We start from the raw sequence: 17,792 nt of genomic DNA, 5'->3' as shown, positions 1-17,792 counted from the left end.
GCTCTGCATCTGGTAGATTGGCCAGATGTCCCCTGATTTGTATCAGGGCTTCCAGGAGTCGGAACTTTCATTTTCTCACCCAGGACAATGAGAATAGAGATTTCATAGTTCTGCAGAATCTCACCCTCAACTTTTGGTCTCACTGACCCAACTCAGCAAAAGAAGTAATCTCAAATTCAGAACTGCTAAGACTACTGTTTTCAGGTTCCACAATTCCTTTGTTTAAATCAGAGATGTCTGGTTACTGACATACACTAGTAGTGCTAAAAGGATGTGAAATGGCTTGGTTTGGGACATTTTGCTATCATGACCTCACTTTTCTTTCATCCTCATGCCAGACATTCCCCTACTCCACTCTCACCTCACAACAGTGCCTTCTGAATGAGCTTATCTACGTTTACCTTTTTGGTGACTGTATTTGTAAATTAAAATAAAAAAAAATGGTAAAAGACAAAGTACAGATTTATGTTCCCCTTTCAGAGAAGTGCTGCCCTCCAGGGCTGCATTCAGACCTTCCAAAGCCCTGTCCGTGTCCCCTTGGACCAGCAAATGATCAGATCTGGTGCGTGGAAGGCAATCAAAGAGCACCCTGCCCCCACCTCGTGCTCATTCACACTCTGAATCTCTTACAGGCAGCTTAAGTGGAATCAATAAAGCAAAAGAGGTTAGCTGGCTGGAAAATCTCTTCAGAAGTGAAAGACAAGACACTAAAAATGTAGAGATGTACTGAGAGTGGCAGTCTTTTCAGGGCTCTAATGATAGAAAAAGCAATTAAAAAGGCAGACTAATTGCTAGGATATATAACCCACCCTTTGGCCTGACATTTAATTGAAGGGAAAAACTGGGATGGCAACAACTTTGAAGTATTTTGTACATGGGGATTTTTAAATGATGGGAATTAAAAAAAAATCCCCATACACATACAATTTAAAAACTGTCTTGTTTTCCCCCCCGATATAACTTACCACTCTCAAGCAACGGTCTGGGGAGCGAAAGAAGCACTTGACTCTCCCAAAGGTCACAAATGGTGCATCGTGGGATGGTCCTATCATTAAGTGAGGGGTTAAAGACCTTCCTTTCCCCCTTGTAGGCTCATAGCCCCAGTAGTCCTCATCTTCCTGGCTTAGTAATGATCACTATAAGCTGCGCGAAGAAGCAAAAACATAGATGTGGAGAACTCTTGCTGGGACCCCAGTACAGCCATCAGAATCTCCACGTCACTGCTGGAAGTTGGGTTTCCCTCATTTCAGTCACTCTACCAGGTCCCATATGGAGGATTATTTCCCACGTTACAAATGTATTTTCTCAATGCCATTTTCTTCTGTGTTTAATTTACCCCAAATTCCTCACAGCCAGATTCTCTATACCTTGTTTTGGTCTCTATACCTTGTTTTGGTCATCCATCGCTGTGTAATTTAAGTGTTCAAATCTTAAGTGGCTTAAAATACAACCATTTTATTTGCTCATGTTTCTGTAGGTCAGGAATTCAGGCAGGGCTCAGTGTGGATGGCTCCTCTCTGCTCTGTGATGTCTGTGGCCTCAGCTGGAATGGCCTGAACAGCTGAGAGCTGGCTGGGCCTCTCTCCTCTTCATGGTATCACCTGGAGTGACTCAAAAGGGATTTGGGGATGAAACATGGCCTCACTTCCAACGTCTGGGCACTCTGGTTATCTCCCTGGTGGCCTCTCATCACTCAGTAATGTAGTCTGACATTGCAGTGTGGCTGGCTTCCAAGAGTGAAAGCAGGTGCTTATAAGGCCTCTAGAGACCTAAATTTGGAATTCTCAGAATGTCACTTCTGCATTCTATTAATCAAAGCAAGTCACCAGCCAGACCAGATTCAAGGGGTAGGGAAACAAATGCCACCTCATGATGGGAAAAGGAGCACTTGTGAACAGATTGTAGGAGGCATTGTTGGCAGCCATCTTTGGAGACAACCTACCACAGCTTTCAAGAGCTAATCTGATAAGCTAAACACTGCTTCTGAGAGAATGCTAGAAGACTCCTCCATCTTCCACAGAGAAGAAATGTCTTAACCTTCAGGTATCTAATCTTGGGATTGACTCTTAATGACTCTACGATTGAGTGAGGAGGAGGAAGCATCATACACATTAGGGTACAAGTGAAGGGGAAGAAGCTGAGGAGGTTTTACAATAAAACTATTCTAATATGAGTGTTTTCTAACTAGTCTGCTCTTCCAGACTAAGCTTCAGATAAGCTATAGCCTACTTTTTAGCTTTCTTTTGTGAATCAATACTTAAGTTATTTTTAACATTGTGTTATTTTCTAGATTACTTTTAATTTCCTGGACTCTAGAACCAAGCAGTGTTAGCATTCTTTACTATCTTGTCCCATCTGTTAACTTTTCTCTATAAGATGGAACATTTTACTAACACTTTCGAAGTACTTAAAAATGCTTAAGTGACTAAGGAGAGTCTTGACTTTTACAGTCTTCAGCGAGTATATAATCACTGGCCCTCTCAAAAATACCTCCTGGGATGAAGGGATCAGTCAACAAGAGGATATAACTCTTGTAAATATTTAGACATCCAACATAGGAGCACCTAAATAAAGCAAATATTGAGAGACCAAACGGGAGAAATAGATAGCAAGACAATAATAACAAGGGGCTTTAATACTCCACTTACACCAATGGGCAGATCATCCAGAAAGAAAATCAATAAGGAAACATCAGCCTTAAGTGACAGGTTAGATCAGATGGATTTAAAGAGATATTTATACAGAACATTCCATTCACAAGCAACAGAATATACAGTTCTTCTTAAGAGCACAGGGGACATTCTCCAGGATACATCATATGTTAGGCCACAAAACAAGTCTTAACAAATTTAAGACTGAAATCATATCAACCATATTTTCTGACTACAATGGTATGAAACTAGAAATTGGACATAAGAAGAAAAGTGGAAAATTCAAATATATAGAGATTAAACAACATGCTACTGATCAGTGGGTCAATGAAGAAATCAAAGAGGAAATCAAAAAATATCTTGAGACAAAAGAAAATGGAAATACAACATACCAAAACCTATTGGATGCAGCAAAAGGAGTTCAAGAGGGAGGTTCCTAGCAATAAATGCCTACCTCAAGAAACAAGAAAAATCTCAATTATACAGCTCAAGGAATTAGAAAGTAAACAAAGTCCAAAGTTAGAAGGAAGAAAATACCAAAGATCAAAGCAGAAATAAATAAAATAGGGACCAAAAAGACAACAGAAAGATCAATGAAACCAAGAGCTGGTTCTTAGAAAAGATAAACAAAATTGACAAACCAGTAGCTAGACTCACCAAGAAAAAAGTGACCAGGACTCATAAATACAACTGGAAACAAAAGAGGAGACATTACAACTGATACTACAGAAAGGCAAAGGATCATAAGAGACTACTATAAACAATTAAATGCCAACAAATTGGACAACCTAGGAGAAAGATAAGTTCCTAGAAACATACGACCTTCTAAGCCTGAATCACGAAGAAATAGGAAATCTGAACAGACTGATTACTAGGAAGGAGATTGAATCAATAATAAAAAAAAATCTCCTAACAAACAAAAGTTCAGGACCAGATGGCTTCACGGGTGAATTCTGCCCAAGACTCAAATAAGAATTAATATCAATCCTTCTCAAACTCTTCCACAAAACAGAAGAGGAAAGAATACTTCCTAATTTTATGAGGCAAGCATTACCTGACACCAAAACCAAACAAGGATACCATAAGAAAGTTACAAGCCAATATCCTTGATAAACATAGATGCAAAAATCCTCAAAAAAAAAAAAAATTAGCAAACCGAATTCAACAATACATTAAAAGGATCTCATGTAGGATTGATTCCAGGGGTACGAGGATGGTTTAACTTCCACAAACAATGTGATACATCATATTAACAAAATAAAGGATAAACATAGGATCATCTCAGTAGATGTAGAAAAAGCATTTGGCAAAATTCAACATCCTTTATGATAAAAACTCTCAATGAAGAGGTTATAGAGGGAACGTACCTCAACACAATAAAGGGCATATATGACAAGCCCACAGATAATATCATACTGAGTGGTAAAAAGCTGGAGTCTTTTCTTATAAGACCAGGAATAAGAAAATGATGCATATTCTTGTCATTTTTTTATTCAGCATAGTATTGGAAGACCTAGCCAGAGCAATTAGGCAAGAAAAAGAAAAGCCATTCAAATCATAAAGGAAAAGGTAAAACTGTCACTATTTGCAGATAACATATGATAATATAAAAAGTCCTCCAAAGATTCCCCCCCCCCCAAAACTGCTAGAGCTCATAAATGATTTCAGTAAAGTTGCAGGATACAAAAGCACTATACAGAAATCTCTTGTATTTCTACACACTAATAACAAACTATCAGAAAGGGAAATTAAGAACACTATCCCATTTAAAATTAGATTAAAAAAAATAAGATTCCTAGCAATAAATTTAACCAAGGAGGTAAAAGACTATAAACTGAAAATTATAAGACAGTGATGAAAGAGAGTATGACACAAAAAAATGGAAAGGTGTACCATGTTCATGGATTGAAAGAATCAGTATTGTTAAAATGTCCACACTATCTAAAGCATTCTACAGATCCAGTGCAATTTGTATCAAAATTCTAATGGCATTTTTCATAGAAATAGAACAAACGATCCTAAAATTTGTATGGAACCACAAAAGAACCCAAACATCCAAAGCAATGTTGAGAAAGAACAAAACTGGAGGCATCATGCTCCCTGATTTCAAACTATATTACAAGGCTACAGTAATCAAAACAGTATGGTATTTACATAAAGACACATAGATTAATGGAACAGAATAGAGAGCCCAGAAACAAACCCACAAATATATGGTCAATTAATTTATGACCAAGGAGCCAAGGATATACAATGGGGAAAGAACAATCTCTTCAATCAATGGTGTTGAGAAAACTGGACCTGTCTTTACACCATACATAAATATTAACTCAAAATGGATTAAAGACTTGAATGTGAGCTAAAACCATAAAACTTCTAAAAGAAAACATAGTCAGTAAGCCCCTTGACATGGGTCTTGGCAATGATTTTTTTGATTTGACACCAAAAGCAAAGGCATTGACAGCAAAAATAAACAAGTGTGATTACATCAAACTGAAAACCTTCTATACAGCAAAGGAAACCATCAACAAAATGAAAAAGCAACCTATTGGATGGGAGAAAATATCTGCAAATCATGTATCTGGTAAGAGGTTAATACTCAAAATATATAAAGAACTCCTACAATTCAATAAAAAAAAAAAAACCCAAAGCAACCCAATTAAAAAAAATGGAGAGAAGAGCTGAATAGACATTTTTCCAAAGAAAACCTATAGAAGGCCAACAGACAGGTGAGAAGGTATCCAGCATCACTAATCATCAGGGAAATGTAAAACAAAACCATAAGATATCACCTCATACTTGTTAAAATGGTTCTTATAAAAAAGATAAGAAATGACAAGTGTTGGCAAGGATGTGGTGAAAAGGAGACGCTGTGCACTACTGGTGGGACTGTAAATTGCCACAGCCACTCTGGAAAACAGTATGGAGATTCATCAAAAAGTTAAAAATAGAACTACCATATGATCCAGCAATTCCATTTCTGGGTATTTATCCAAAGAAAACAAAAACACTAACTCAAAAAGACATATGCATCCCCATGATGACTGCAACATTATTTACAATATCCAAGATTCGGAAAAACCTAAGTCTCCATCAGTGAATGAATGGATAAGGAAAATACACACCGAATATTATTCAGTCATAAAAATTAAGGAAATCTTGCCATTTGTGACAATGTGGATGGACCTTAAGGACATTATAAGTGAGATAAGAGAAATACCATACGATCTCACTTAAATGTGGAATCTAAAAAATAAATAAAAACAAAAAACATTCACAGGCACAGAGAACAGACTGGTGGTTGGGAGAGGCAGCCGTGAGTGGTGGGAGAAATGGGTGACTGAGGGTCAAAAGATACAAACTTGCAGTTATAAAATAAGTAAGTCATGTGGATGTAATGTACAGCATGGTGACTGTAATTAATAATACTGTGTTACGTATTTGAAAGTTTCTAAGTGAGTGAAAGTTATCACAAGAAAAAAAATACTTTTGTTAATATGAATGTGATGGATGTTAACCAGAATTTCTGTGATGATCATTTTGCAGTATATCCATATATCAAGTCACTGTGTTGTACACCGAAAGCTAATGTAATGTTGTCTATCAATTACACCTTAAGAAAAAGAAAAAGAAAAAAGAATACCTCTTGGGAGCAATTCTTGGTAGTAATATCCAAGATGTTTCTTCTAGATGCACTGTTGAAATGGATAGCCTTTACTGCTATTCTTGTGTAGGTTTATAGAGTCGGCATCCATTCCCTTTTGATTGTCTTTCGAGTCTGTTCACTTTGTAACTCCCCATGAGGCCATGACACTCCCGTCATTCCATTACCTGATATGAAGAAACTTCAAAGCGAATTAAAAGAAATGACACAAACTTTTTTCTAGAGGGGTCCTATATACATATATATAATATTTTATTTTAAAATGTCATTGAGCATATACATTTCTTTATTTTCTTCCAGGGAACATTGCACCTAAGTTTCAAAACACACAAAATAGATCCCCTTTACTAAACAGTTTTCATTTTGGGGGGGTTACAAAAGTCAGGTTTCACAATCACAAAGCATAAAGATACATGGTTCTGAAACCATTTTCAGGCAGATTCCTGTCATTCCCTGTACATCTGGTATTTTTGGAAACCCAGACCTTACAAATGATCTCCACTGTGGGCCTCCCTGGGTCTCCAGAAGAAACAGAGAAAACGGAAGTGAACAGAAATAAGAGAATTACCTCAGGACTCCCCAAACACAAAATACTATGGAAGATCTGAAGGGGGGGGGGTCACAAGGTTCTCCTTCAAGTACGTCACAGTAGAAAACAACAGCACATTTACAGCCTTATTTGGTCACTGTCTACCTGGTTGCTACGTGAACAAGACTTCATCTACGACGCAGAGGAAAAATGAAAGCTATTTACACGTAACATCATGGGTTAGAAAGAGCAGTCGTGCCCAGACCGGCACTCAGATCTGACAAAGAGCTGCCATGGTGCTCGCCTGAGAGGCAAGGAGGCTGCTCATGTAGTGTCCTTTGAAAAATCCCAGTGTACGCATCTGCCACACCAGCCACACCCACCCAAAGTTTGCCCCACATGGTGGGCTGTGTATGGTGTGCAGACCCTCACCCTTCTCTGCAATTGTAAAGTCCTCACAGATCCAAGTTTCTAAAGTAAGATTCTGTCCTGGGGCCAGATACCGTTTTCCTGTTTTCTGAGATCTGGTAAATTTTAGGGTCAGCCTGATTGTTCTTGGCATAGACAATGACTCTTCACTGCTTTCTCCAAGTGTCCCAGAAGCAGTAATTTACTGAAGATAGAATCTCATAAAAGTTTAACATTCCCTCTGAGAACAGTGGTGCTGCTGGGTCACTTAAGGAAAGGTCAGATCCTCAAACTGTGGTGGAAAGAAACCACTGACCACCTTTGGCCGTGTTGAAAACGAATGGATTGGCAGACGAGGAAGGAGGTGCAGTCTAGAGGAGAATCAGAATTTTAAAGATGTGGGAGTCTTTTTCCGTATGTTTCCATGCTAGTGCTCTTGGTAAACCAAAAATCCTGCCCGAATGGCCAAAATCTCGGGCCAAATCTGGGTTCCAAAACTCTCATCCCTGCCCACCAATACCTGCCTACAGCTGTGGTTGTCCTGAGACGTTAAGTGAATACTTAGGAGTAAGAAGAAGGTGAGCGCAGCTGACTTCGCACAACCCCACAGAGGTAAGCAGCTAGGAATTAAAAAATCAAACACCTTAAATTCCCCAAAGTTGTGGAAAGGAACTGAAATTGCCACTTTTTGTGGTTTGTCCTAGTGCATAGCCGAGTACTTGGCCTAGCCTGATTTCCCGTTCTCCCTTCCCACCCCAAGAAGGGCAGTCAAGTAAGCAGACCCACCACAAAACATAGCCCCCATCTCTGACTGCTGGCGCTGTTCTCACTGCAGGTGTCGTGAGAACAAAGGTTTGGCTGTCACCTGGCAAAAAGCTACAGGGTGTGGGTGGAATATGAGTTTACTCTCTTTAAGGAAAAGACCCGTCCCCAAGTATTCTGAAGAGCAGGGTCCAGCCCAACAAAGAGATTTAGAACTGAAAGAGCCTTTCATTAGAGGAAGTGGCCACACGCACCCCAAGACAACTGTAAAGACTTGACTAGGAAATCGAAAAAGCTTTTTATTAAACAAGACTTCCTCTGAGGCTATTAGGACAAGCAGATTTGGCTATAAGTCAGATACACAAGATTTCAGAACCACATATAAATACGTTCTTCAGAATTTTGAGTCTGTTGCCTTTCGACCTCTCCAGGAATGCTCCAAGGGCCAACCCTGTTCTGTAGACACAGTTACTGCTCTTGGGATGGGATGGGACGGGGCCTGGGTGAAAAATAAAGCCAAACAGAGTAAGCTCAATTCACAGAGCAATATCAGTGCTGGGAAGATCTGCTATGGGCATTAACACATCACTTTTTCCACATATGATTTATCCACCTCATTTGTAATTTTCCTCCCATCCCCCAAACAGAAATAGGGCTTGAGCTTTTTTTTAACTAAGATCTTTCCACCAAGGAAGCTTATGACAAGAATTCCTGGATACCTTTCTAATTCAAACCAGCAGGACTAAATGCTCAAGACTTGAGGATAAATTGAAAAAGAGGGTTCCAGAATTTTTCCTGAGACATTTCTTGGCAGTACATGAATTGGTGACTTGAGTAGAAGACTATCATGACATCTATGCCCAAAGTCGGACTCTGGTGGCTCAAATAAAAGTAGAAAAGTGCAAGGTAGGACCAACAGCGAAGCGCAGGAGAGAAAACAGATGAAAGGCAATGGGAACATGGGAAAGGTGACTGATTGTGAGGAGAGCTTCCCAAAGAAGGCAGTTCAGAGTCCTCCACAAAAAACTTTCTCGTTTTCCCCTTGTACGTGACTTTGAGTCAGGGCAGGGACAGAAGATGGAACCACACTGTGGGAGATGCCTACACATTATCCCACAGCATCTTATTCTGCCAGAGGAGCAAATGGCTTCCCACATATTTGTCCCCACAGAGCCATCTGGGGTCGCTTAGATCTCCTGGAGGAGGAGGCAAGCTGTCAGATGAAGATGACTCCTGACAAGGTAGTAGTCCAATTCTTCCCAGGCAACATTTTGGCAAACAGCTGGTGGGTAAATCCCCAAGTACTTTACCGACCAGACAGGGCATCATTTCCACAGCATGGAATGAATTCATTCCTGAGTAGAGAGGCTCCAGGCCTCTCCTACTAGAATATCTACAACTCCAGGAAGGTGACGAACTATCCTGGAGGAAAGGTTCCTCTCCTCTCCTCTCTTCTCCTCTGGGGAAGGGACCCAGCAAACACGCGAACTGGAATTGGCTCTCCAGCAGTTTTGGGAATCACATCACCAACATTGTTCTTTACTGGGTGGGAAGAATGTTTAAATTACACAAACCTGTCAGGATGGTGATGAAACCACAGGAGGCATGCAGGAAGAAGACTCAGTAATTGGACATCGCTCTACAAGGTCCTCTGGTGCAGAGCCGTAGTCTGCCCAAGAGATAGAAGTGATTTCTAAAAATCTATTTTGTGATTCCTCTTGGTAGAGAAGCAGCAGGTAGATGTGGTGTCCACTGCTTCTGCAGCTCTTGTGAGGAACGCTCAGAAGTGGAGCTACAATGGGAACTGGGGGTGCAGCTGTTGGGTGGCTGGGGAAGGAATGGGGTGCACACCAGGAGAATGACCAGTCAACCCAATTCCAATTCACTTTAATCAGATGGCTGTTCTGAGTGGGCCTTGCCTGAAGATGAGGGGGAGAGCAGGACTGCTGCACCCTGACAGTACACGGATACGTACTGATGTGGAGTGGCCTTGGGGACAGTCACGGCCCATGGAACCTGGATCGAAAATGGAGGAATGGTCTTCATACGAGGTATGGTGACCTGACTGATACATGGAGCTTCCTGTTCTGATTTCTTCAACACTGCTTTACATATGTCCCCATGGCACAGCAGGTGGGGAGGGCCAACCATTCCAGAAATGAAAACCTGGATTCTCAGAGAAATCTCAAGCCACAAAAGGGGGACCCTTGAAAACAACTGAGGAACTGTTGGTCCAAAGAAACACCCATATTTTCATGAAAACACACTGATTTGGTGAGAAAATGCAACTCAGGAACAAACTATTACACAACAAAGACAGTACTCTGTCAGCCAGGGCATCGCTCCAGAAGGCTGCCTGGGTGGTGTGGGCTACAGGATATGGGGACAGCCTGGGCTGGACTCTGACACACAAATTCCTCAGCAAGGAGCTGGAAAGTCCCAGGCCTGTTTTATGAAAGGGAAACAATTAAGATTCAAGGAATATCAAAAAGAAAAAATCCCTGCCTCACCCCACCATAACCATGAAAAAATGGAGAGACAGACACACACACACACACACACACACACACACACACACACACACACACACACACACACACACAGACAGATGGTGTTCCCTGAAATAAATCTCAGGCTTACTAGGAGGTGGGTGCTTATACTTTCTGAGGCATGATCCCCAACTTTCCAATGCAGCACTTTTAACCCGTAGAGAAGCTGGCAGCTTGACAGGCCCAAGAGTCTTCTGCCAGTTACACCTGAAAATGGCTGCCCAGCTACTCCAAATAAGTATGTGTGTGCCCAAAATAGGCAATGGCCACCCAGGAGGCCTATTAAAAGAACCAAAAGAAATACAACACTCAGTAGCAGCCTTTATGTTTTGCTCTCGTTGAGTATCCAGACCTGTTACTGAAGAGGAAACTGAAATCTAAGGGTCCCCCAGAAGTACAGCCAGAGGCCTTTCAGCAGCAAACTCCCCACCTGGGCTGGGAAGAGGGTGCGTCCCCCGGAACCCTGCGGGGGCCCGTCCCAGTCCCGCCCTGCTACGAGGTATCCCAGCTTTCTCCCCTGCTGTCCTCCTGATGCCCCGGGCCGTGTTCATGAAAGTGTGTTCCCATGTATTAAGGGAATGACATATACAGAAATGTCGTCTCCTGAGCCCAGTCGGTCATTAGATATCCGCCATCCTCTGTCCTTCAGGACACCGCGGGCACGCATCACCAGGTCCTGAGCTGCCAATGTGTACCTGTGTAGGGAGAAGCAGGAATGAAACCATCAGTGTGGCATCAGGCAGAATCTGGAGTCAAGGAAGCCTGGGAAAGAGGCATCACTACAGCTGTGTCAGCAGTTTTCAAATACCCCTAAAGTCTCAAAAAGTCTAGGCCAGGGGCACCTGGGTGGCTCAGATGGTTAAGTGTCTGCCTTTGGCTCAGGTCATGATCTCTGGGTCCTGGGATCGAGCCCCACGTCGGGCTCCCTGCTCAGTGAGGAGTCTGCTTCTCCCTCTCCCTCTGCCTCTCCCCCCTGCTCATGCTCACTCTCTCTCTGTGTATCTCTCTGTCTCAAATGAATAAATAAAATCTTAAAGTCTAGGCCATCTTTTCCCAAAATGTGGGATGCCTAACGTGAGATTATTCTTTTAAGTGGATGGACAAGGCACCACATACATTAAAATAACCTCCTAAAATATTCTACTGTTGAGTCCTCTGAGGGTTTTGGTGATGTCAAGGAGACAGTCTCCGTTTGGTGTTGAGTCTGTCTTTAATAAGGATCTGCTCGGGCTCATAGCTTTGCTTGGCAAACCATGCTTAACTGAAAAAGTACTTGGGAATCCTAAGAGTTTTGGTTTTCAGTGTTTATTTTTTGGACCATGTTCTTTTTTAGGACAAAGGATAGTCATTTTCCATTTACGGTAGAGGTCTTTTAAAATTGTTTTTAAAAAGTGAGTTGATTGAAATAAAAACATTAATAGTACATGTAGCATAGGAATACAATAAAAATGTGAAGGTGTTTTTGGGAAAGGACTGATAAACCTTGGTGTGAATGAGCTATTCACCCACCCTTATCAATGCCATTCTCTCCTCTTGATCAACGTAGGTACAGTGGGGGGCCCTCCAGAATTAGAAAATAAGATTGCTCATAGAGATTTAAACTCGAGGAAAAAGAATGGCTACATTATTAGTCAATGGAAAATATTAATATCTAAAGACCAGTGTGGGAGGGGACTTTGGTGGGTGTGGGCCTGAGTTGGCCTAGAGGCATTTAAAAAAAAAAAAAGAGACAAAACATTGGCAGGTGTCTATCCAAATACTGATCAGAGCAGAGAGAGTCTTAGCTGACAGACTTCAAAGAGATTTAGTTCCGCTGGTACAACCATATTTAGTGTGGATGAATTACTCTCTCAGCCTTTGCCATTAAACATGATTCACCGTTAACTCTGATTTCACGTTCACCAAATAACCTGATTATGATCTGGCTCCTTGTGTAGGCCTGCCTACAGGGAAGGAATGAGCCAGTCATTGTACTTTAGGAATATCAGTCAGTTATATTTCTCCATATAAATGTCAACTGGCATTTCAGTTTCCAGATTAGTTTTGTAAGCTTGTTTAGGGTGAGCCCAGCTCTGACAATGAATCTGTTCTTTGTATGTTGATTAAACCAGTTTCTGAGCCTGAAAAGCTAAAAGCCAGACTCTGATATATCACCAAGATAATAAATGTCACCCTATAAGGAAGGCTTCTTGGAAGGCTTTAACGACAGACCTTTAACAACAGACCACCCTGATATTACTAGTGGTTTTTCCCTACTTTGGAATGTCTCTGCCTTGCCCTCAGGGCTGTAATTTTATGGAATTCAGAACACCAGAAGGCTCTTCTATTTCTTCTGTTAAGACCCTTTATGGATTTACTGAGTCTCATATTAAAGGAGACCGGCAAAAAATTAATTAATTAAAAATAAGAGACTAGCGTCTAGCCCATCATTACAATATTTAAGACTAAGGTCTGCAGCAAATGATTTCAGGATTAAGATTCCAGGACATAAAGTCTTTGAGACTCAAGTCTCCTTGCAGCCCAGGCAGGAGAGAGGAGTGCAGGACACACTCTATCTAGGTGGCAGAGGAGAGGCTGTTTGAGTTAATACAAAATAAATGCCTTTCCTCCTGGAGGGTGGGTGGTGGGTGGGGAGGAGAGACACCTTCTTTTTCTATCTGTATGGAGAGAATTATCAGCTTTGAGGCAGAAATGTCTTCAGTAGCACTTGAGGGAAGATGCAGCCAGTTAGCCTTTCGGAGGGTTCTCCTGTTGAGATCAGGAAATAAACAGAAAGGAGTCCAGAGAGGCCTTTGGCTAAAGGGCCAAATAAATGTCCCCAAATCCACATACTGCAGCTTATATTATATTCAGAAGACTCTCTCAGATGCTCACCCCAGATTATTCTTGGGTTTATATTAAACTGTATATCTGAGATAGAACCATGCCAGGAAAGGCTACCAACAATATCAGAGTGATGTTTATTATCCTGGTGATTGACTGGGGTCCAGACTTTAACCTTTCAAGTTAAGAAACGTGGCTGAGTCAATACCGAGTAGATTCATCTGTCAGGGCTGAACACACCCTAACCTAGCTCAAGAGCATGCTAGACAGAGAAAATTGTAGCAAGTCATGATAAAAGGTGGCTGATGGTAAAAGAAAGATGCTCCAAGATGTCAAAAAACAGAGAAAAGAACTCAAGAGGCCGGCTCTCTAGGCTAGTCTAGGGAGAGGCGAACCGTCCTGTGGGGCAATGACGGCGAGAGATCAAAATGAAGTGAAGTCACAAAGGATGATCACCCTTAGTTCAAGGCAAGAGACCACCCTGATATTGTCACGGCTGGTGACTCTGGGTATTTAAAAATGGTCAAAATTAGCAGTGGTATTTTAAAAAGCATTAGGTCACCTAGAAAAGATGGTTACCCAGGAAACTCATTTCCCTGAGGGCTCTACATAATTAAGGTTTTATTCTTAAAAATGGTTATTGCCTATTCCAAGATCACTTCCCTCGAGCCTGAATTTCTCTTTACCATCCATTCTGTCTTCCCTTAGGTGCTGAACTTGAGAGAGAAATCCATTTTTGCTTCTTCAATTTCTTCCCTTTTTCTTCCTTAATCTCTTACCAGTAGGCCCACTGCCTCACTCATCTGGCCTCTCACACCTTGACCTAAAAGCTTCTTCTCAGTACTCGTTCAGCTCACCCTTGCTCCAGCACAGATACCACTGACCATCTTCTTTGCCTTTGATGTCTCCTGTCTTCCTGAATTCTCCTTTTCTGGGTGGGGGTTGGGGGGGAGTGGGTAGGGGGGACAGCTTCCACTCCACTCCACACTCCCCAGTTCTCCTGCATCTGGGCTTCCATGACACATGACACAAGCTCTTCTCTCTGATGCTCCTTAAGTTCCTTGGGAGGCCACAGTTAAGACTTAAGAAGAAGTCAATAAATATTAACCTATTAACAAGGTAGGACTTGCCCATCTATCATCCTGAGTTAATGCGATCCCCAGTCTCAGGCAAGAAAAGATGGTCATTTTCAATGCCACCTCCTCACCCTGATATTTTTCAAAGATAAAATCCACAAGATTGAGTAGGACTTCTAAACTTTGTATTTTAAAGTGTATTTCATTAGTGGTACATGGCTAATTAAAATAAAATCTAATCTCATAGTTATTAAGATGTAAGCTGTATTTATTGTAAAAACTAATATACCGGAGCTTATTTCTGCCATCACTAATACATATAAATATATATAAAACTTCCTGTGCATTTTCTGATTATGTTTTTCTTCATTCTTGCTTTCTGAAATCAGGTTGATTGCTTGAACACCTTTTCCCTCCCTCTACTGGTTTAGAAGTGATAGTTAATTTCTTTCATTTTAGCACTTAAGTTTTTAACACATAGGTTAATCAGTATTTATGTCCTCCTTCAGAAAATAAAGGGATCTTGGAATGCCTTCTATCATCTTTCATGTTACTGGCAGGTAGCTGAATTTCATCCTTCTTTTTAAGCCTCTATTAGTCATTATTATCATTTACAATCCATACTTATGTAAATAAACCAACATACTAACTTCTGTGGTTTTTGAAATCCATTCCTTCCTTCTAGATTTTTTTTTTTCTGTTGAAGTCCATTTTTAGAAATTCTTTCAACAATGGTATATGAGGGATTAAACTCACCTAGTCTTTGGACCACAAAAATCTTTTATTTTTGATTTTAATTTTGCATGATAGCTTTATTGGGTATAGAATTCTGGATTGACCATTACTCTTCCCTCAGCAGTTTAGAGATATTTCATTTATTGTGACTTCTCTTGTTGGGAAGACATTTCTTTATAAGGAAGTATCTTCTCATTGGTAGCTTTTTAAGTTTTTACTGTTGTTATCGATGGTATGAAGTTACACCACGACATAAGAGTGAGGATTCGTTTTTATTTATCATGGTTGAAAATCTGTTTTACTCCTTCAAATGAGAAGATATTTCTTTGAATCTGGAAAATTTTCAACTGTGAACTTTTTGAATATTGCTTGCCCTCTATTTTTTTAATATTTTCTCCTCTTAGGCCTTCCCCACTTTGCCTTCCAGATTTCCACTTCTTTCCTGTTTTCTTTTTTCTGATTTCTATAAATTCGCTAATTCCTGTTTTAGTGGTTTACTTTTCAATCCATTCAGTATAGTTAACTCTTCAATAACACGGAGGTTAAGGGACACCAATCACCACACAGTCAAAAGTCCAAGTGTAACTTTTGACTCTCCGAAAACTTAACTACTAATAGCCTATTGTTGCCCAGACACCTTACTGATGACATAAACAGTGAACACATATTTGGTATGTTATACTTATTATATATACTGTATTCTTACAATAAAGTAAGCTATAGAAAATATTATTAAAAAATCGTAAGAGAGGGCGCCTGGGTGGCTCAGTTGGTTAAGCGACTGCCTTCGGCTCGAGTCATGATCCTGGAGTCCCAGGATCGAGTCCCGCATCGGGCTCCCTGCTCAGCAGGGAGTCTGCTTCTCCCTCTGACCCTCTTCCCTCTCGTGCTCTCTGTCTCTCATTCTCTCTTTCTCAAATAAATAATCTTTAAAAAAAATCGTAAAACACATTTGCAGTATGGTGTCAAAAAAAAAATCCATGTATAGGGGCGCCTGGGTGGCTCAGTTGTTAAGCGTCTGCCTTTGATTCAGGTCATGATCCCAGGGTCCTGGGATTGAGCCCCACATTGGGCTCCCGCTCAGCAAGAAGCCTGCTTCTCCATCTTCCACCCCCTCCACCCTGCTTTTGTTCCCTCTCTCACTGTGTTTCTGTCAAATAAATAAAGTCTTAAAAAAAAAAATCCATGTATAAGTGGACTCATGCAGTTGAAACCCATGTTATTCAGGGGTGAGCTATGGTAACTTTATTTCAATGACATACTTTTCTCCATTGTGAATTTTCATTTGGTTTTCCAAATTGACCTCTTCCTGCTTTGTGGTTCTATTTGTACATGTTTAAATTTTCAACCTGTTCTACTGGGTTTTCTTTCGAGAGGTAGAGAGAAGGCTCCATTGTGTCTAGTTATTCTTTCTTATACTGGCTTTAAAGCTATGTTTCTCTTCAGTAGGGGTTGCTTACTCTGTGCCCTAGGTTATAGAGAGATTTTTAAATTTGCCTTTATTATGAGTTTTCCAGCTGTAGAACATGTAATTTCTTGGTTTAGGATTCTCATAACACAGGAGTGGTGTGAGGTTTAACTTCCCACTTCCTGTGTGGTGAGCCTACCCAACCATATCCCCTTCTCACAACAAGCCTCCCACCTCAGGTCCTTCCCTGAACTGAAACTTCAGTTTCATCAGGTTCTTGCCATCATCCATGTATCCATGTGCTTCAGGGAAGGACCTGAGGTGGGAGGCTTGGGGAGAAGGCCTAGGACCACTTCTTCCAACACTGTTGCCAGGAGCTCAGATTCCTCCACATGACTTCTCTTTGCCAGACTTCTCTGGTGAGTGTGGTATCCCCTTTGTAAAAGCAGCCTGTGTGGACAACTGAAGAGGACTGAGTAGATGCTGTATTCAGTGACTAACAGTACCGCTGAACTCTAGAACCAATTTCCTACATTTCCAACTTGCCCCAGGCATGAAACCATATATAAGGTTGCCTTATATCAAAACTGGTACAAGAGGAAACAACTTTCTCAGGAGGGAAAGACCTCAGTGTCCCCACTGCCATTTGGTTTTCTTTCAATTTCTACCTGACAAGGGCTGTCTGGTTTGGTGACTATGAAAGAAATTGCTAAATGTGGCAGTAAAACAGGAGAGCTCTCCAGATTTTGGTACTGAGACTGAACACAAGGGTAGACACGTGCCACAGATGGAGTTAAAACATGAAATGTGAGTACAAAAATATACAGGAGAGGAGCAAATAAGAATATGGCACAGCTGAAGACAGTGACAGGGAAGTGGATTCCACTGCACATGGGCCGAGACTGTGAGGCGGGCTGAGGAGCCTGGCGATTCTGGAAGCTGGATGTGGAGCAGATGAAGGGCCATTCCTGAATGCTTGGTCATACCACATGAGAGAACTGCTGGAGCAGTTTGAAGTACTCGCTCTCTTCTAAGAAAGAATCTCCCTGGAGACAAGTTTTGTATTTTGAGAACATTTTTCTTCTTTGGCCACAACTTTCAATATTGATCAGCAAAAGAAATTTCAATACTGATCTGCTGAAAGAAATGGCTGCCAGGGAGGGAGCTAACTTGGCACACGGCACAGG

The 17,792-nt window shown here is 41.1% G+C and overlaps 1 protein-coding gene and 1 long non-coding RNA gene across 3 annotated transcripts in view; one reads left to right on the top strand and one right to left on the bottom strand.

The window, feature by feature from the left end:
• Positions 1 to 9,992, top strand: part of LOC141374127 (uncharacterized) — a 44,273-nt gene extending 34,281 nt beyond the window's left edge. The window contains exons 3-4 of the long non-coding RNA XR_012380757.1: positions 9,186 to 9,255; positions 9,910 to 9,992. This is a non-coding gene — a long non-coding RNA (uncharacterized lncRNA). The remainder of the gene's footprint in view (positions 1 to 9,185; positions 9,256 to 9,909) is intronic.
• An 872-nt stretch (positions 9,993 to 10,864) lies between these two features.
• The window catches only part of PPM1H (protein phosphatase, Mg2+/Mn2+ dependent 1H), a 238,370-nt gene continuing 231,442 nt past the window's right edge, over positions 10,865 to 17,792 (bottom strand). For both annotated transcript variants that reach the window (XM_073900727.1, XM_025883158.2), the window contains one exon: positions 10,865 to 11,258. In XM_073900727.1, the coding sequence (XP_073756828.1) occupies positions 11,184 to 11,258 (75 nt within the window). In that variant the 3' untranslated portion in view covers positions 10,865 to 11,183. The remainder of the gene's footprint in view (positions 11,259 to 17,792) is intronic.

The sequence above is a fragment of the Callorhinus ursinus genome, unplaced genomic scaffold, assembly GCF_003265705.2.
Source record: "Callorhinus ursinus isolate GAN/ISIS: 27379988/994484 unplaced genomic scaffold, GSC_fseal_2.0 scaffold14, whole genome shotgun sequence".
In the NCBI taxonomy this organism is placed as follows: domain Eukaryota; kingdom Metazoa; phylum Chordata; class Mammalia; order Carnivora; family Otariidae; genus Callorhinus; species Callorhinus ursinus.
This window is presented reverse-complemented; position numbering and strand designations above follow the sequence as displayed.